The sequence below is a fragment of the Gopherus flavomarginatus genome, chromosome 21, assembly GCF_025201925.1.
Source record: "Gopherus flavomarginatus isolate rGopFla2 chromosome 21, rGopFla2.mat.asm, whole genome shotgun sequence".
Taxonomy (NCBI): domain Eukaryota; kingdom Metazoa; phylum Chordata; order Testudines; family Testudinidae; genus Gopherus; species Gopherus flavomarginatus.
Genome location: NC_066637.1, coordinates 15,108,907 through 15,129,456, shown reverse-complemented (window position 1 = coordinate 15,129,456; position 20,550 = coordinate 15,108,907). Strand labels below are relative to the sequence as shown.

The 20,550-nt window shown below is 50.6% G+C and overlaps 1 protein-coding gene across 1 annotated transcript; it reads left to right on the top strand.

Annotated features, from left to right (window-relative positions):
- The first annotated feature begins 575 nt into the window (after positions 1 to 575).
- On the top strand, positions 576 to 19,300 carry HTR6 (5-hydroxytryptamine receptor 6). Its single transcript, XM_050931345.1, has 3 exons — positions 576 to 1,934; positions 15,740 to 15,898; positions 16,813 to 19,300. Exons 1-3 carry the CDS (start codon positions 1,209 to 1,211, stop codon positions 17,236 to 17,238), a joined length of 1,311 nt encoding a protein of 436 aa, XP_050787302.1. The 5' UTR covers positions 576 to 1,208; the 3' UTR covers positions 17,239 to 19,300.
- The last annotated feature ends 1,250 nt before the right edge of the window (positions 19,301 to 20,550 follow it).

Sequence of the window (20,550 nt, the reverse complement as noted above, 5' to 3'; positions counted from 1 at the left end):
TCCCTTGGGTTGCTGGTCCGAACGGAGCTCCTGCCTATGATGGTTTTCCCGCTAGCTGACATTTCTCCTGCTCCAATGCCATGGTGAGGGCCACAGTACCTGGGCCTGAGCCACCAAAGATGCTCATTGATTGCAGTGGGGTTTGGATCATGCCTTTAATGCCTAGGCAGTAAGGGGGATCCCAGAAAGTCCCCCTGCGGGAACAGCCTGACCCCCTTGCTGGCTGATTTGCTGAGATCATAGGGTGTTTTTGTGTTGCGTACTGCTGGATTAAACCATCCGTCGGGCTCAGTGACTGGGATTAAGTCCTTGCTGATCAGTGCAGCCCTGCATGGCTGTTTTTAGCCTCAAACCTGTTGACGGGCTCCCTGATGTTAACTTTACCCTCTTGTGCTAGATCTCCCTCTTTAACCCAAGCCGCTCGGTGGAGGGGGAGGGCTGGTGGAATGTGTGGGGGGGGAGATAGTGTTTGCTGTCGCTTTAAGGGCAGAAAAGAAAGCTCTCCAGTTGCTACTCTATAGGATTTAGACTAGATCCCTGTTTCCTTTAGCAAGAGTACAGGGGAAGGAGGATGCTCACGCACACACCCACCTCTGGCCAAGAGGCCGACACCTCTGTGCTGCCTTCACACACACCTGCACGTTGCAGCTATCTCCCATGAGCAAGACTCTGTAGGAGCCTCTCGCTTCCCTTGCATCAGGGTTTATTGTGCCTCTTGCCTGCTCTGTGTGCAGCAGCAGCCGCGATCGGACACACAGCAGCTGAAAGGAAAAGGCTCGCGGCCCCCAGAAGAAAGAGCCCTACAGGTAAGACAAGGAGGAGGGAGAGAGAAGCAGAACTAGGAACTCAGGGGCATTTGCTCCCCGCACCAGCCTCTACCCAGAGGCGGCCAAGCAGGCATCTAAGTGGCATTTGCAGTTACTAGGAAATGCCTGAGTATGAGCCATGGGGTGGGGGGAACCTTTCTTCTGCTGATCGGCTCCTGAGCGTGTCATTCTGCCTTGGTTGCCAGTGAAGAGAGAGGAGGAGAAGAGGGGGAGAGAGAGAGAGGGACAGAGGAAGCAAGAGCTGGATCACACTTCTTTCCTTTAAAAGCTGGCCCATGGCAATGATCACCTAGTTCTGGTCTCTGGTCTGTGCCAAGCTGCCCCAGGGGAGTTGCTAGCTGCCCTCCTCCTCACCCAGCCCCTCCTCCCCCCAGCTCCTCAATGGCAGCAGATTTTGGGAGCCCTAATGCCAGTGTGATCGGGGAGAGGTCCCTGGCTGGGGGGAGCAGCTGGGTGGCCGCCTTCCTCTGCTTCATCATCCTGCTGACCACCCTGGGGAACTTCCTGCTCATCCTGCTGATCTTCACGCAGCGCTCCCTGCGCAACACCTCCAATTACTTCCTGGTGTCCCTCTTCATGTCCGACCTGATGGTGGGTGTGGTGGTCATGCCCCCAGCCATGCTGAACCAGCTGTACGGCCGGTGGGTGCTGGAGGGCGAATTCTGCTCCATCTGGTACTCCTTCGATGTCATGTGCTGCAGTGCCTCCATCCTCAACCTCTGCGTCATCAGCCTGGACAGGTACCTGCTCATCATTTCCCCGCTCAAGTACAAGCTCAGGATGACCTCCTGCAGGGCTGTGTGGCTCATCTTTGCTACCTGGACCTTGGCCGCCCTGGCCTCCTTCCTGCCCATCAAAATGGGGTGGCACGAGCTGGAGTTTGAGACCAGGCTCCTCAATAGCACCTCCCACGTGGAAGAGGACCAATGCAGGCTCCTGGTCAGTCTGCCCTATGCTCTGATAGCCTCCTGCCTGACCTTCTTCCTCCCATCCATGGCTATCTCCTTCACCTACTGCCGGATCCTCTTGGCCGCCAGGAAGCAAGCTGTGCAGGTAGCATCGCTCACCACCAACATGGCCAGCACCTCCGACGAACCCCTGCAACAGGTAACGAGGTTTGACTGTGCTGGTGGCGATTAGCCCTGGGTGCGTGCAGAAGGGGATGGTTGCTTCATGCCTGCTGATCCCACAGCCAAGCTGGTGGGTGTCACCCTCCCTGCCCTCTCCTGGGAAGGCTATCAAAAAAAATCATACCCCGTCCATGAAACCAGCTGTGGTGGGGACTGCCTGAGCTTGAGCTCTGTGGCTTTTAAACCCATCGAAGAGGTGGAATCTTTCAGGCAGAGAAAGTCACAGGGGATGCTGAAGTCTTGGGCTGAGCTACAACAGGGCCGGGGGATGAATGGGAGTGAGTCAAGCAATTTATGCAGCAGAGGGAGCCTGAGGACTGACACCCTTTCCAATCCCTCCCCAACAGCCCCCTGACCTCGCAAGGTGGAAGGATTAGAAAGGGTCATGAAAAACTGTTATCATCAAGATCAGCTGGATTCTTCCCCCTCGCTCCTTCCCCCACCTTGAAAAAGTTCCTTTGTTTATAGGTTGGAAAGTTAACACTGATGTGATGATAATTTACAAGAGGAATTAAGAGGCGGGCTGGGGAATGGAGACTAATTAAAGCCATTTGAGAAGGGGTTTAACTGGGGAGAGGAGAAGCTGAGGGAAATTGCCCCACCCCTTCCCCACAGCTCTTCAGTGGGGCTTAATATTCAATATCCTCCCAGGAGATCTCTGCCCCCGTCCTTTCCTCTCCAGTGGTTTCTGTGATCGCTTGTTAAATAGGAGCTTGATCCAGCGGTGGGGAAGTCCCCTGCTGACTTCAGTGGCAGCTGGATTGGGGCCTAGGTTACAGCAAAGTGCCATTGACCTGGGTCAGCAGCCTCCAGGTCTTTGGGTAGCCGCTTCCCCACAGCGAGGAATGCCACCGTTTAACGACGACTGGGCAGTAAATGGGGAGAGAGCGGGAAGAGACTGTACAGGCTGGGTTCAGGGAGCCTTGCAGCACAATGCCAAGGGAGGAAGCAGCTAGTGTAAGGGGGAAAGGTGCTCCCACAGCCCTGGGAGGCGTTCCTTGTGGTCTGTGTTGGTGGGTACACACTCTTCTAAAGCGTGTTGGGGTTTGTCTGGATTAGAAACGGTGGGTGAGGTTAGCTGAACCTGGCTTGGCCTGGACCATCTTACTCAGACAAACCTGGCTGGACCGGGAATGTGTGGGGACTTCTGCTGCACTAGAGCCATGGGAGGGCTGAATTGCCAGTCATTATGGATTTATATGGGGCAGATTTGGGAGACCTGGGTTCTGTTCCTTGTTCTGCCACTGACTGGCTGGGTGACCTGGGGCAAGTCGCTTCCCCTTTCTGCACCTCCAATTTCCCTAGCGGTAAAATGAGCATGGTGATACTTACCTGCCTCTCCATGGCATGTCTACACTGGCACGAGACACCCGCAGCTGCCCTGTGCCAGTTGAGCTCCTGGGCTCAGGCTAAGGGAGGAGGGTTGGACCCTCCCTCTCAACTTGCAGGGTCCCAGAGCTTGGGCTGCAGCTTGAGCTCGGACATCGACACAGCCTCTTAGCCCGAGTCAGCCGGCACAGACCAGCCGTGGGTTTTAATAGCAGGATAGGCACACCCCCGGGGGTGGGTGTGATTACATGATTCTGATCCTCAGCCAGAGGGGGCTATACTGTGCACACTCATTCATAAGGATCACTCACTATTATTATGCAAATACCTTTTGCATTGTCTTCTCCTGCACGTTCCTGGGTTTCACTCAAGGGCCCTCCTTGTTATTGAATCAATAGCCCTTGCAGCAAAGGGCCCTGCAGAACAACAAGCTGGAAGGCTAAGTGCAGTGACTCATCTTCTCCAGTGTTTCTCTGGCAAACTCAGAAGCACTCCCCGATGGAGCTTAGACTAAGCTTTTAAGCTAAAAATGTGCTGAACAGAGCCTGATCCAGCAAGGTGTTGAGTGCCTTCCATTCCCACTGTCTGCAGTGGGTGTTGATTGGGCATAACACTGGGCAGAAGCAGCTCAGCACCTTGCAGGATTGGTCCCAGGCTGAGGTACTAAGTGTTGGCTTGTCCCATGCACCCACATGAATATCTGAGCATTGGATCTGGCAGGTACAACCTCCTCCATCACACCTGACAAGGGGCAAAGGGTCAATATGTTGCCACGGCTCAGGGGCAGGCTCTGCACAGTGGGACAGCTGGCTCACGGGCTCGGTCGGCGTCAGTGGCTCAGGGGCGAAGGTGTGTCAGAAAGGGAAGCCTCCAAACAGGATGGCTCTTCTGCGAATCAGACCAGGAGGGGCGAGGTGGTAGGAGAGACTCGGGTGTGAATGGGAGGGGGTGGAGGAGCTGTGAGAAGTTGGCTCTAATGTGAACGGCCCCGACGAGGGAATAATGCGGCACTGTAAAACTGGGGGGGCGAGGCAGGAGGCAGAGGAAAGGTCACAAGCAGCAAAGGAGAGACTCCCAAAGCCACCGCGAACAACAGGGGAAAGGCCTTGCTGCAAACAGGCAGCTGAGGTGACTTACGAGAGGGTGAGGGGAAGCTGGAGGTGGGCCTCCATGTGTCCCTTGGGGTGCATGGGGGACGGGGGAGGAGGGTGAGCAGAAGGAGCTGCTGAATTAGGACAGACGTGCCAACTTGTGTGAGTTTATCACCAGAGACGTGATTGCTAAGGAAAATGACGCCTCCCTCGTGATCTTGTGATAGAACGCTCAAATCTCTGGATTTTTTTTCCATCCCCGAGCTGAGGTGAGCGTCTCTGCCCCTTCCCACCTCTCTCCACAGCCCTGGCTCAGCCCTCCATCCCGCACCTCTCCCCACAGCCCTCCATCCCGCACCTCTCCCCAAAGCCCTGGCTCAGCCCTCCGTCCCTCACCTCTCCCCACAGCCTTGACGCATATAGCCTAGCTATGCAGCTATTCATTGCATGGGGAACTAGCACCTCACTCAGGCTTTCCTGTGATGGTTTAGGCACCTCAGCATTGTGATGTCTAAGCCCCTTTGTGGAGCTGGCCCTGTAGAGACCCCAGCTGAGCTGGAGTCCCCATTGTGCCAGGTGCTGTACATACCCATAGCGAGAGACAGACCCTCCCTCAAAGATCTCAAGATCTAAACAGACAAGAAATACAAAGGAATATTTACCACCCGCATTTTACAGTGGGGCAGCTGAGGCCCAGAGAAATTAGGTGACTTACCCAAAGTCCCACACGGAGTCTGTGGCAGAGCTTAGGACCCAGCGCTGAATCCCAGCATGGTGCCTTCACCGCAAGAGCAGCCTTCCTCTTTGGGAGCCTTGTGTCAGGTGCAACATCAGGGAGGAAGAGCCTCGTTTGTGGCTGAGGTAAGAGGCTCGCCCCTTGAAGTGCCATTTGTAAAAGAGGGATGGTGTGTACACGGCACGCTACTGGTATGAGACAGAACCAAAGCCAGTACATGATTGATATCTATCCCAGTGTTTAACAAAGCCACAATGTGTGTGTCCTGGCATATAGGACAGACTCTCAGCCAGACTGAATGGGCACAGCTGTACTGACGTCCATGGTCCGGTGACACCAGCTGAGGGTTTGACTCACAGATGTTTGTTTATACTTCCACTACTAAAACCCTTCAAAACAGAAAATCCACCCTGAGAACGTTCTGCCACATGCACCTGCTAGCTGAAGGAAAGTTCTCTGAGTTGCACAATGTAAAGAAGGATATTCCATGTGGCAAAACCTGAGGGCTGGGGTCTAGTCTGTTTGGTACACTCAGCGGTGCTGAGCTGGAGACAGCAAGGGAGTGACATTATCTGGGCCTCATCCTGTGAGAGGCTGAGTGCACTCACTCAGTATCATAGAATCATAGACTATCAGGGTTGGAAGGGACCTCAGGAGGTATCTAGTCCAATCCCCTGCTCAAAGCAGGACCAATTCCCAACTAAATCATCCCAGCCAGGGCTTTGTCAAGCCTGACCTTAAAAAACCTTCAAGGAAGGAGATTCCACTACCTCCTTAGGTAACCCATTCCAGTGCTTCACCACCCTCCTTGTGAAATAGTGTTTCCTAATATCCAACCTAAACCTCCCCCACTGCAACTTGAGACCATTGCTCCTTGTTCTGTCATCAGTAGGGGGCCTGCACCCTCACAGGAGCCAGTTGGCAACTGGCCAGGTTGGGCCCTATGGGCCTGATTCTGTGCTGATTGCAAGAGTGCAAATCAGGAGTAAATCAGTTGACGGAACTCAGAGCCAGAGTCCATGGGCCTGGTTTTACCATGTGGTTACACCTGATTTACTCCAAAGCAGGTGTGAGGTCATCCAGGACCTGTGGGTGTTTGTAGTTCTTCGTTATTTCTCCATTGATATTCACTCCAGAAGAACAATGGGATGTTGGTTGTGCCGTGGGAACTCTGAGGAGAGCTTAGTATTTAGCTGCATCCACAGGCTCACCTGTCAGACCGTTTGTTTAAATTCTTTGTTAGTCTATGGGATAACTAGGAAGCCCTGCTGGTGATTGCACTGATCCCAGGCCATTGGAAAAAGTGGATTTTATTTTGTTAGTTTAAAAGTTTTTCTCCCCAGGGAACAGCGCAAGGGGTCTGCTGTCCCACGCAGATCAGTTTTATACTTGGGAACTCCACTGGTGTTACTCTGGCTTTGCACTGGTCTGAGTAAGTGGAGATCTCCTCTGCATACAGATTGCTTTCGCGTCTATGGAAAAAATCCTTTTCTAAGCGAAGAGTATGTGCGGGAAAGCCAATTCCCAGAGGTTCAAGCTCTTAGATTCAGTCGTAGGATAGTTATGTCTAGAGATCTGAAGAACACAAAGATTAATTTCTGAACGATTGAGATGCTAGTAAAGAAAAGGAGGGGGAAAATGGCCTGGAGCGTTTAAAAATAGATGGTTCTTCTTGGCAAAAATAACTTTGCGTATTGGATGAGTTCAGAGTTCAAGGGTTGATGATTTTAGGCTTTTCTTGGTTTAACGCTCTTGGCAGTATGTTTTGATTCTCTCAGATGAGTGTGCTCTTTAATCTATTGCCTTCAAGGGGATCAAAGTACATGATGGGTGAGAGACATCTGTCCAGTGATGCCCAGAAATGACAAGGTTTCTTTCAGGGAGGAGAAAACTTAGAGCTTAGTTTAATGTAAAGTGTCTAGCTCCTTCCAGTTCCCCCTCAAATCTCTCTCCATCCTCTCTCCAGGCACCTTGGGACAACATTTTGCACACCTAGAGCACCCTTCCTTCTAGAATCTCATAGAACTTGATTAATTATGCCTCCCAGCACCCCTGGGATGTGCCTTAAATATTATTTACCCCCATTTTATAGATGGGGAAACTGAGGCACGGGGCAGTTCAGTGACTTGCGGGGAATGGAATCCAGGTACCATCTCCTTAAAATCAGCAGAAGTTATTTCTCTCCTGCAGTGGTCCTGACCTTCTCCCTCGTCCAGTCCCCTGCTCGGCATGTGGTACTTTGGTTCTCGCAGGCGTCTGGCAATCTAGATCATGATGGGATTCCACAGTCTGGTCTTTATGAATGCTGGGGAGCCCAGGACTTCTGCTGGAGAAAAAGAGGTTCAGTCTCTCACTCTCCCTGCTTCTCGCTCATTCACTTGTGGAGAAGGTAACAGCAGTCACCAAAATAACTGTACGGAGGAGGAGAAGCTGTCGTACCCATTATTAAGAATTGCAGAGCTTGATGTTACTCTCAGGAAAGGAATAATTTCCCGTTCTCCTCAAATTGCTAGGTGTGGGGGTGTGTCAGTGCTGATTATAGTTGGGGAAGGGCGGGGTGGGGCAAAGTATCTGGATTGACAGCAGCTTCAAAGCATCTGACACCATTTTTTGGTTTCTTTTAAGAGCATGTTCCCATGGCTGTGTGCTGAGCTTTGCAGGACCGTGGTGGGGTTGGGATTCGCGAGAAATAAACTTCCATGGCAAGAGCTTTCGCTGTAGAGTTTCACTGACTCCAGTGCAGCCCGAAAGCTTGTCCCTGCCATGAACAGAAGTTTGTCCAATAAAGCCATTCCCTCACCTACCTTGTCTCTCTCCTGCGCTGAGGGGCAGTGTAAGGCCTACGCATCACTTAAGTCTCAGCTAAGCCTATGCACTGGCCATGTAGGCATGCCTCAGTTCTGCCCTGTGATAGCTGGATGAGTGGTAGGATTAGAAAAGAAGGGAGAAAATTACACCCCAAGCCCCCAGATTTCTACAGCAAGTCTTTAGTGCAGCCCACTCAGCTTCTATTTGTCTGCAACAGGAAATCTGATTAACCTCAGAGATGAGTTCAATAATAGTTGTAACTAGGAATTGGCCAGCCATACATTCACCAGCTTGGTGAAGGGAACGGAAGGCTGAGATGACTAATACTGTCTCACCCGCTGCACTTAAAAAACAATGCCAGAGATATCTCTCCGCTCTGTCACTTTCAGCTGTCATGACAGTTACTAATGTTCCAGGCAAGTGTATTTTAATTTGCCAACTTGCTTTAAAAAAGAGCATTTAATCAATGAACTAATAAGTACAACTGTATCGATTCAGGAGGCGTAGCGAGATGAAAGCAGCACTCACAGGGAGAGTGAATTACTGACAGGACGAGTGTACAAGGATATGGATATTTAAGTGTGATTCTGCTCAGTGTTGGAAAGTCTAACCAAATTAGGAGCCTGGGTCTCCTCTTCAAAATGACTTAGGCATTTGGGAACTGAAGTTTCAGTAATGGGACTTAGGAGTCAAAGTGCCTCTCTCTCTTTTGAAAATGAGACTTAAGCTCCTAAATCAGTTAGATGTTGCAATGCTGAGCAGAGCAACATCTAAGCCCCTTTAAAATATGGGCCTTATGTCCTATGTGATGGCCAAAGATTCTCCTCTGAGTCATTCTTGATTTATACTAATGAAATTTCCCCAAAGCCAATGGAATTACTTGCAATTTACACTGGTGTGAGAGGAAAACATGGCCCAGTAATGGAGGATTTCCAATTCATCTCCAGTGCTATAAATCACTGATCCCTAGCCCTGATGTGTCATGAAACATTGGACTTTAAATCCATCACTGAGCCAATGCTGAATAGTGTCCATTTATCAACTCAGCCCACAGCAATATTTGTGGGGAAAGAAGGACCATCTGTATAGCTGTACATATCAGGCTCTCCCCACGTCCCCTAAAAGGGTAGCTGTTTTAAGCTATTCAAGATGTGGAAAGTTAGAAGCAGTCTGAATAGAAATAGAGATGGCTAATGGGCAGGTGAAAATTGTCAGTAGTAGGTGATAAATGCAATTTATAACGTGGTTCCACAATTTGTCATATGGCTATTTCCATCACTAAGGCTACGACTTAGTCACAGAGGTCGCGGATGTCATGGAATCCATGACTTCCAGCAACCTTCGTAACTTCAGCCTGAGGTGGTTAGGATCTGCAGGCTCCCCTGCTGCCCATGGGGGCAGGGAGCTGCGGGTTACCCCCACTGCCTCTGGTGGCCTCCAGAGCTCCAAGCCGCCACAGGTGGCAGGGTACCCCACAGCTCCCGACTGCCGTGGGCGGTGGGGAACCCTGCAAATCCTGGCCATGGCGGGGGAACCCCTGAGCTACCTGTCAGAACCTCTGAGCTTCCAGCTGCCATGGATGGTGTGGTCCCTGGAGCTGCCGATGGCAGGGGAACCCCTGAGCTCCCAGCTGCCGTGGGGGAATCCCTGAGCTCCTGGCCACCGTTGGCCCCCGGAGCTGTGGATGGCAGGGGTATCCTGCAGCTCCCATCCCCAGTGGGTGGTGGGGGCACCCCACAGCTCCCAGACACTGTGGGTGGTGGGGGAACCCCCAAGCTCCTGGCCGCTGCAGCCCCTAGCGTTGCAGGTGGCAGGGGTACCCTGTGGCCCCCCAGCTGCTGCAGGCAGCTCCTAGCCCCTGCACAGCTGCCCCTCTTCAGGCAGTGTGGGGACCCACAGATCCCCATTTTGTCACAGATATTTTTAGTAAAAGTCACAGACAAGGTCCTACGGCTTCCATGAATGTTTCTTATTTTTCCATGATCTTTCTGTGACTTTTACTAACAATATCCATGACAAAATCTTAGCCTTAGCCATCACACATGTAATATGCAAGCTAATTTATCTCTTTTTCCAATCATAAATCTTTCTAATTATGTGTGTGGGTTTATATATGTATATGTGCATCAGACGCTGCATACGTATGGGAAGAAATTAGTTCTAACTGGTAGAGAATTTGAAATTCTTCCACACTACATTATTTTGAATACGCTTCTTCTGATTTTATTATATAGGCTACAATATTAAGCAAGATACAGCATAGACTCCTTTTTCAAAACATCACTGGTTGCACTGTTAGATGTGTTTTTACATATGAAAGATTTTGCATCTAATATATATTTCTGCAGGAGAAAATTGTTTGTTACTAAATGTAACAGCTTTAATTCCCTAGTCTCTATTGACCTAGTATCCTACAGCGAAAAGACAAACTTAATTGCTTTTAAATACCTTGATTTAGCTTGCTGTTCTTTTTCTTTCATACAAGGAGCTGGGAGTCTCTGACCCAGCCAACTCACTTGTGGATAAGTCCTAAAGTATTTTAACAGGTGGAAGAAGAAGCAGAGAATAAATAGACAAAATGCTGGAGCAATTTTGAAAAGCCTTTTTTGAGAGATCAGATTTTGCCACAAAATGCATTTAAACATTCTAGGTGAGATCCACTGCTGATGATCTGACCCAGCAGGTTTCTTAAACTAACATCTGTAATCACACTGATGGACTTCGGGCTGTGAAACAGTGTCCCTCCCTGATTAAAAAAGGAAGACTTTCAGCACCCTGGACAGCAAGGACTTTACAAGCTGTATTAGGCCTCATATCCGCCAAGCACTTTTAAAGCCCATGCTTAAATCTTTGAAGTCAATGGGACTTAAGTGAGAGCTCGAGTTCAGCATGTGCTCACGTGTTGGTGAATCAGGGGCTTAGAACATAAACATCCTGCTCCCAGTTAAGCCAATGGAGTGAAAATTAAGCTCTCCTGATCATGCTGTACAAGGAATGAGAGTAGCTGGTATAGAACAAAGAGTCTTGTTACATCTCTAATAGTACAGCTGGCATTTGTCTCCACCACTGAGGCTACGTCTACACTACAGGATAAATTCGAATTAGCTTAAACCGATTTTATAAAACAGATATTATAAAGTCGATTGTGCGCGTCCACACTAGGCACATTAATTCGGCGGTGTGCGTCCATGGTCCAAGGCTAGTGTCGATTTCTGGAGTGGTGCACTATGGGTAGCTACTGTAAAATAGTGAGGCCAATAACGTCGATTTGCGTCCACACTAACCCTAATCCGATATAGTAATATCGATTTTAGCGTTACTCCTCTCATTTTGTAGGAGTACAGAAATCGATTTAAAGAGCCCTTTAAATCGATATAAAGAGCAGTGTAGTGTGGACGGGTGCAGCGTTAAATTGATTTAACGCTGTTAAAATCAGTTTAACAGCGTAGTGTAGACCAGGCCTGAGTGACTTTAAATGGGATGGCAGGTAAAAATAACATGCAAAGCAGAGCGCCATCAGGGTGTTACGCTTTAAATCTCTTCTGGTCCCTGGGGGTTGGGGAGGGGGCAGATCAGCAAGCTGCAACTTATTTAATTGCGCCAGGATAATTTAATGTGCGATTGCAGGAATGGCTAGAAGACAGAGCTGGCTCTGAGCCTTATAGATTGAAACCCTTGAGCCCTGTCTTTGAAAAATGTAATTAAGCTGCTGGGCTAATCAATAGCTGGATATGCACCCTGAGACTAGGCTTTATCGTCACTCGATCTTCAGTAGCTGGATGCATTTGGATTGCTGCAATAACAAAAAAACTCTGAATAATAGAACCATTATGGTTCAGTGAGCAGTCATTTTTCTTTCCACAGTGGCTTTTTTTTAACCACAGCACCCCCCCCCCCTGCAGGGCAGGTCTGGGCTGTCAGTGAAGGGTTATGGTGGTTCCTTTCACACTTGGCACCCTAAGGTTGATTGCACCATAAATCCCCTGGGAATTCAATGCAATACACCTCAGTTCATGGAGTTTGTGTGCGCCCTGCATTATGCAGCTCATCGGTACTTTCAGTCACAGTTTGTGCTGAGCCTGCACTAAGCCTGACTGGACCCTGTGTGAACTCACTTCATCTCTTTGACCCAGAGCCTCAAAGGTATTTTGGGACCGAACTCACGGCCATTTCAATGGGAGTTAGGTGGCTAAATGTCTTTGAGGAGCTAAGCCTCTGTGCCTCAGTTTCCCCAGATGTAAAATGAGGGTTATAACACCCACCCACCTCCCATAGGCGCTCTGCTTAGTATGTGAAGAGTTATTCACACATTATAACACTGCTACTGATTCCACTGTGTCTGGAACCATCTGTGACGAGGGCTCAATTCCACAAAGGGCCGAGACCCTCAACTCCCAATGAAGTCAATGGCTGTTGTGATCAATGAGCACCTCAGCATCGTGTGGGATGAGGGCCAGAGAAGGGTGTCATTGGATTTGTCCCATAGCTCACTGTGCCCTCGTCACATGTTCTCCAGTCACGGACCAGGACAACAGTTTCCTTATGGCACCACCATACCGGGGAATGTGCTGCTGGCTCATAAAAGGGGATATGTTCCTTCTCTCCACCAAGTTACTGGTTCCTTCTCTCTGAGCGGCAGGGAGCAGCTGTGGAACAAGTGAGCTGCTGGGAAAGGCAGCTGATTTGCAAGTGCAAGCCGTGCTGTGTTTGTGGGACAGCGAGGCCCGCCAATGGCTCCAGGCTGCAAACAGTGGTCGTAAGCAGGTTGTCATAATTTTTGCCACTGATGATGCTTTATAGGGCCACATCCCCAGATGGGCTAAATCAGTAGAGCTACTTAGAAGTACAGCTACTGTGCAGGCGGCTCTGGCCCGGAGAGTGTAGTGCTGGGACATCCATCCGCTGGCTGGGAAAGTTATTGAGGATTTCCTTGGCTTCCCCCTACTCACTGATCTATGTCAAGGTGTTTTCTTTCTAGCCATTGTCACCTGTTGGCGTATCCAGCCACGCTGGTGTTTAAAGGGCGAAGATCTGAAAAGATTCCCTTTAAGCCCAGCGTTTGCACTTGTCTAACGTTGAAAGAACCCACAAGCCCAGCATGAGAATCTGTATAAAATGGAGCTGTTGCTGCTTGTTTTCTTCACTCAGGCATATTATTCTCGGCGGGCTTCTAACACTGACATTTACAATCCACTCCAGGAGGCTGCTTTGCTTCTGAGCATCATTTTGTAACAGATCTACAACCTTGACCAGTTTCCCTTCCTCTCTGGGGCCCCAGCTGAGCCCAGTAAGCCCTGTCCACAGCTGGGGCTGCAGGGGGAGGGAGAGTATAAAGAATCTGTTTGTGCCTCTCCACCCAAAGCTGGTGGAGATGCCACATTTGTCCATGGCGCAGTGTAGCGGCACCTCATCGCTTTTCCAAACAATACCAGCTGCAAAGGGCCTCTCCAGCCATCAAGGGTCACAGGAGCCCTGCTTTTTTCCTGGCCGTGCCCGAGGCTAGGCCTGTCTGCTGGCTCTGTACTACGCCTGCGTCCTTAGTGCAAATGACAAGCCCCAGCTGGCTGCAGCTCCCCTTTGCACTGGTGGCATGGAGTTCAGGACTGGGCCCGTCTCTGGGGTAAAGCTAGTGACTGCAGGGGGGTTTCTCGCTTTTTACGGCAGCGTGAGATTGGCATCAGGTGCAGTGACTCATTTTGAGCAGGCCAAAGCGAGGGGAATAAACAAGGCTCCAGGAAAGCCGGCAGAGTGTGGAAGGAGGAGCGGGGATAACCCCGTCCCTCCTTCTTGCATGAAGGGAATGGCAGTCACAGGGGACAAATCCCATTTGCTTGGTGTCACGTTGAACTGCTTGCCTTTCAAACGCCTGACGAGGGGTGTGATTGTATTAGAGATTAGCCAGCTTGTCACTAGGCTAGCACAACACTCCTTGGGCCCATGGTGTTACAGGTAGGCAGAGACACGGCTGAAAGGGGTAGTGGAGAGATCAAGGAACACTTGGAGCTGGGCAGACGAAGGGCTCCGGTCTCTGCTGCCCTGCGCGTCATACAGCCAGCCATTTACCCTGGGGCTAGGTGCTGCCAGTCAGATCAGCTGGTTTTGCACTCACTTTGCCCTGGTGTAAATGATCACACAACGTGCAGTGCAATGGTGCAGGCGGCCCGGTTGCGAGACATTAAGCTGTCTGGAGCACACAGGGACGGGGGTGGCAGAGAGATGGCTGCTTTGGTTTGCTCAAGTTATGGGGGAGGGTGTGTGTGTGTGTGAACAGTCCAGCAAACACAGGTGCTACCATTTGTTTTTGCTGGCGGGCGGTTTTGGAGAGATGTTAGTGGTTGGGGTTTTTTTGGGGGGGAGGCTATTTTCAGTATATTTATACACTTCCTTCATATTCTAGTTATTGAATATGTGCCCATCATTGATATCTTAATGGGTGGTGGGGCCTTGGGGGAGAGGACAGAGAGGAGTGGGCAGAGGGGTGACAAGCAATGAGTGGCAGATGTGGGGGGTGGAGAGGAGTGGGCAGGGAGGACACCTTAGGGGAAGAGGCAGATTGGGGGTTGGGGGGGGTGAAGCCTCAGGGGATGCGACAGAGCCAGGGTGGAGCATGGGCGGGACATGGGGCAGAGCAGGGGCAGGGCCACAGTCTGGGCACCGGTGCCCCCGACACTGCTAGGGAGCTTCCCGTGCTCCTGCTCAGCCTCCCCAAATGCAAGGTCATGTGCTGCCTATGACTATGGCTTGTGGGTGCTGAGCGCCCCCTATTGTTTTTGGTGGGTGCTTGAGGCCTGGCGCACTCACAGAGGCAGCACTTATGCCAGAAAACCATTTAGAGCTGGATTTCCCCCTCTCTTTATGGCATCATCTACAGCTGGGGTGTAGTGGGTGTAAAATGCTACCCCATTGGGCTGGTCAGAATTGTCTCTGCTAGGTGCAGGGAGCGGGGGCGTGGGCCCCAATGGAGCAAGTTTGATGCTCGTCTGAGGGGGTGCATGTGCGCTGAAGGCAGTGGAAAGGAGAGCGAGGGAAGGACTTAACACTGGTTGTTGGTGCTGGTTTACAGGAAGCCGCTAACAGGCATGTAATAAACGCCGCTGTGGCTGAGCGATGGAGATCTAGCCAACGCCAAACCATCCCGTGCAGTCACTTCCCCCCACTCCGAGGCTGCTGCTGCCAACGTTGTTAAGTTAGGCCAATGCAGGAGCAGTACACAAGCTCTGCGGCACAAAGGGAGCTTCAAGTCGCCTTTGTGCGCAGCCAATCCCTGATCCATTCCTAGTGCAGATGACAATAGCCGCAGGGCTGCGCTTAGATTAGCCAGCTTGTAATGGCTCCCCAGGGGCTGGCCTGCTGGCTGGGAATTGCTGAAGCCCAGCATTCTGTGCTATGCCAGTTCTCGTACCGTGCTGCTCATTGCAGTACCTGAGATGTGCCCTCAGCTTTCCCCCTACGCTTCCTCAACTGCTCCGACAGAGCCTGGCTGGCATGCGCTGAAACACTGCTTGGCTCCTTACCTGGTGCTAGAGTTTAATATCATGGTCCTTAGCTTTGTACAAGTGCCTAGGAGCACAGGCACAGGCGCCTTTTATACCACTTTGAGACAGGCCCTCGCTTTGTTCTATGTCTGTACAGTGCCTAGCACAATGGGGCCCCAGAGGCTGACCAGGGGCCTCGAGATGTGACCGCAGTACAAGTGAATAGTACTCCCAACCTCTGCTGGATCGGCAGGTCCCCGATAAGTAACGCAAAGGCTCCTCCCGTCTGGCCTGTGTTCTTTCGCCAGCCGCCTTTTCTCACATGGTTTCTTGTCCTTTGCAGGTCCCCGGAGCTCAGAGCCAAGCTGTGGCCATGGGCGAGAACAGGAAATTTGCCAATAAGCATAGCAAAAAGGCGCTGAAGGCCAGCCTGACCCTGGGCATCCTGCTTGGAATGTTCTTCGTGGCCTGGCTCCCCTTCTTTGTTGCTAATATGGCACAAGTAAGTCCTGGGCAGAAGAGGCAAGAGATGCCCTGCTCTTGTACGACAAACCCACTCACAGCCCTGGGGAGGCCTGAGAAGGACAGTTGGTCACTGGCGCATTTGATAGTGATTAGCTCAATGTCTATGGTATGGCATCGTCTGCCTTGCATGGTAGGGAGCTCCCCTCCTTCTGGCCCTTCCCGGGCCTGCCCAGATGGACTTTTAGACAGTAATCTCTTTTGGGCGAGGACTGTCATTTTTTTTATATTTGTAAAAACACCCAGCCCCGTATCAATGACAATGAGTTAGGGCCAAGATTTAGGAAGCGAGGAATTTGGAGATTTTATTCATGGCCCTTCCTAAAAGTCAATTTACCAAGCCCAGCCTACCACCTCCCAGCCACACAGCTGCCTCTATGCCAACACCTGGCCGCTGGGCGCATGTATGACCAGAGCCCCTTGCTAATCTGTGCTGCTGCATACATCAACCAGGAAAAGGTGCACTACAGGCAGCCAAGTGCTGAAATCTAACCTGGCTGGGGCATGGACAACCTCACCATTGCACCTGTAGCCAAACCCAGCTCCCTCTGGAAATGGAGTTTGGACCCCTTGTCTCCCTTCCTTGTCCACAATGGCCCTGTCTTCATTCACTGAGCAGTTTCTTTAGTTGCCTGCCCCAACCCTTGAGTCAGATGGGATCTGCCCCAGGACCTGGCCGTTTTTACTGCATGCAGTTCCTTTTCTCTTAACCCCCATGGCGACCTGCCTCTTTGGAGAACAGGGAAAAGGCCAGGCTTTGCCTCCGACCTACGTTGTGCAGAGCTGAGTGGGAAGTGAGCCATAGCAGCAAGGTGTTGCTATGCCATTGCAGATGATGCTGGGAGAGGTCAAGAGGCATGACCTGTTCTAATCTGTGTTCTGTGTCGCTCCCAGGCAGTGTGTGACTGCATCCCTGCTGGCTTCTTTGACGTCCTCACCTGGCTTGGGTACTGCAACAGCACCATGAACCCCATCATCTACCCCCTCTTCATGAGGGACTTCAAAAGAGCCATGGCTAAGTACCTGCCCTGCTGCCGGCGCTCTTGGGAAGGCAGACCTAGCGCCATTTCCCTGTCCATGCGGAACTCCAACAGCGGGCCCCGGCTGGGGATGTCCCTCAAGAACGTCCTCACGCTGCAGGGTGAGACGGACTCAGTTGACTCGGTCATCCAGGTGAACGAGCATATCTTGCTGCCTGCCTGCAAAGACCCCCACCTGGAGTCCATCCCAGCCACGGCTGCTGACTCAGTCAACCTCTTCGACTTAGAACGCATGGACCAAGAGCTGCAGATCAACCAGCTGAACACGCCCATGGATTGACTATGCTGTCCCAACGCCGGGATGTGAGGTTAGGAGGGACCTGCTCTTGGTTCCCCCCACAAGCTTAGGCTATGCACAGACACCTTAGCGGTTCCTGCTGGTATATAGCGATACCCTGGATGGGGAAGCCAATGAAGGTGTGTGTGTACATGTACAAGTCTTCTGAGCCAAAGTGAAGCATTGCTATTCCACACTACACTCCCCCTATACATAGAAACTGATCCCAAAGTTCACTGTCTCCCTAATCGTGGGCGGGGAGGGAAAAACGTGTCTCTTCTTTGTATGGAAATCAGTGACCATTTTCCAGTGGTTACAGGTTGGGATTGTTTAAATATGATGAAGCCAAACACTATTGCCAAGTTTACCTGACTGGTGTCGCTTTCCTCCTTCTCTACTTGTTTTCTCACTGTCTCACTTCCCCCTCCTGCTTTGTAATGTGGAAAGCAGCACAGGCACTTTTACAGCCTGACCACGCGTGATCTGCCCGGGTTTTAAGTGTTTTATGGTCCCTGAGCTAAGAAAACAGTGGCGACATTTTCTCCTCCGCTCGCCTATAATGTGGAATTTCAAAATTGGATTAAAAAGCAGCACTTGGTAAAATTAAAGCCAGAGAGCGAGAAACAAAACCTACCAGGCACTGAAGGCAAAGGGGTCCAGAACAGCCAAAGGCAGCCACTGCTGGCCATCGTCACTGGACCCCGAGCAATTTGTTAGCAGGAGAACATCAACACTCAAGTGCTCAGATGCTACAATGAGGAGGGCATAGCATTATCTGATAAGAGAAGTTGATAAGAGATAAGAATGGCCTTACTGGGCCAGACCAAAGGCCCATCCAGCCCAGTATCCTGTCTTTTGACAGTGGCCAATGCCTGGTGCCCCAAAGGGGATGAACAGACCAGGAATAATCAAGTGATCCATTTCCTGTAGCCCATTCCCAGTCTCTGGCAAACAGAGGCTAGAGACACCATCCCTGCCCATCCTGGCTAATAGCCATTGATGGCCCTATCCTCCATGCACTTATCTAGTTCTTTTTTTAACCCTGTTATAGTCTTGGCCTTCACAACGTCCTCTGGCAAGGAGTTCCACAGGTGAACTATGGCTTTTGTGTGAAAAAATACTTCCTTTGATTTGTTTTAAATCTGCTGCCGATTCATTTCATTTGATGATCCTCTGGTTCTTGTGTTATGAGAAGTAAATAACACTTCCTTATTTACTTTCTGCACACCAGTCATGATTTTATAGACCTCTATCATATTCCCCCCTTAGTCATCTCTTTTCCAAGTTGAAAAGTCCCAGTCTCGTTAATCTCTCCTCATATAGCAGCTGTTCCAGACCACTAATCATTTTTGTTGCCTTAGACCATCATGAAGAGCAGCTGTACGGTCAACGAAGGCTGTGATTCTCAGCCACTATGTTGCGTTACAGTACTGGAATCAAGGCTCTATGCTCGCTGCAGGGCAAGACGGACTCAGTTGTGCTTGTTCATCTGGATGACCAAGTCATCTTGCTGCCTGCCTAATTCTCTAATTCTACTACTACTTCTAATTCTCAGCCTCTCTTCTCTGCCCTAGCGCCTGATGCCTTTGTTGCACATTCACGATCTTGAGCTCGATTACGAGCAGCTCCAAGCCTCGTGCTCACCCAAAGCCAGTCCGTAGCATGGGTTGGAACATGTGCAGTTGAATGGGCGATGGTGGCTAATGAGTGATTACAACCAAGGTCTTAGTCCTACAAACTGGGGCTGTTGCCCAAGAAGCAGTGGAAGTAAGTGTGTTCCGGCATCTCCCCCTCGCAGGGCTGGTGTGATGCTTTTAGTCTGAAGGGCCACTCTGCTAGGTGCATGACTATCATCCAGTGTTCGCTGCTCCTAAGCAGGCACTGAAAAGTCCCACGTTGCCCCCTCATCTCTCTCTCTTTCTCTCTCTCAGCACTGAGGGTGTGAGGAATCCCTCAAGTCCTTTCATGCCACTGTTTCCTTGAGAAATCATCAGCGGGGTGTGTGTCTGAGCCGAACATCAGGATGCTGAGAGACTCATTATATGGTGCGTTTCGGCCACAAAAAAAAAAAAAAAAAAAAAAAAAAGAGTCACTGGTAACTAGCTTCAGAAATAATTTTTTTTTTTTGCTCTTACAATCCCACTGCAGAGGCTGATGGGACGTGAACCACAGCAGGTGACACGGGCCACTGTGCTTTTAGAAGCTCTGTTACTGAGGCTAGAACTCCCACCACTGGCCAGAGAGCAGCAGGGTTACCGGTTACCGAGTGCTCGGAAAGTCTCATGGTGCCGCTGTGATCAGAAATCCCAGCTGCCCTCTCAGCTGTGAAGAACTCATGGTCTTGTACTCAAGGGCTTGATTTGTTCAGTCTAAGGCAGGGACCTCCCACTTTCAAGCAGAATCACTATGCTTATGCCCTGCCCACTGACCACTTTAATTACAATAGCTTTTAAAAGATGGTGCAACAACCTCATCTCTTTAGTACAAGCTTAAACAGCCAGTTCTCCTTGTGTGGGGAAACCCCTAGCTGCTTCTCTTGAGTCTCCTCTTCGAAACCCCCCAGTGTGGGCTTCATGTCAGGGAGGGTGGGTGGAGAAAGCATGTGGAGGTAGAGTGCCACTCCGCTCCAGCAATGCCCAGCTGCCAGCATGCCCATGGGGTGGGGAAGGAGGGGGGGCCCGCAGGCATAGTAAGAGATGCCATGAGCACCCATAACTGCCAGTGAAGGCAGTAGGCATTGCCCTGCTGAAAAACAGATCTGTAACTGCTCTCTGCCACTTGTAAGGTGGGGAATAAGAATGATCCCCTCACTTTTGTAAAGTGTTTTGAGAGACTCAGATGAAATGTGGCTAAGTGACGGCGCCATGGCGTTGTCGTCATTCTGGATGCTGTTGGAGGGAAGGGATTCATTATAATGGACATTTGTGTTTTGAAAAAATCAGGGGGAAACTCTTTTAAGGGGGAAAAAGTCAAATCTGCTCTGCATTTTGGCGCTGCTGCTGCTCATTGTGCCTTGTGACGTTAAGCCTGAGTCACGGTGCAGCATGAAATATGCTAGAGGTAACGGTAGAGGTGGTGTCCTGGCTGAACTTTGAGATGGGCAATTGCAACTTTCCTACCTACAACTGCCCCCGCACTTTGGATACAAGGTTTAGTTTTATTCTCATGCCCTGTGACATGGCTGCAGTGCTTCAATGGTGGGAGAAGTGATTGGTGCACAAGGTTTGTAAAAAAGTTGGAATAAAAGATATGCTATGGTATTAGTATTGACGTGATGCCTGGCCATAGAGGGAAGACTGTGTATGTGTCAATAAC

Bases quoted from the DNA above. Each gene is read 5' to 3' on its own strand.
- HTR6 (XM_050931345.1), top strand. From the start codon at position 1,209: ATGGCAGCAGATTTTGGGAGCCCTAATGCCAGTGTGATCGGGGAGAGG. The intron at 1,935-15,739 runs GTAACGAGGTTT...TGTCCTTTGCAG, and splicing joins CCGACGAACCCCTGCAACAG to GTCCCCGGAGCTCAGAGCCA. The intron at 15,899-16,812 runs GTAAGTCCTGGG...TGTCGCTCCCAG, and splicing joins TTGTTGCTAATATGGCACAA to GCAGTGTGTGACTGCATCCC.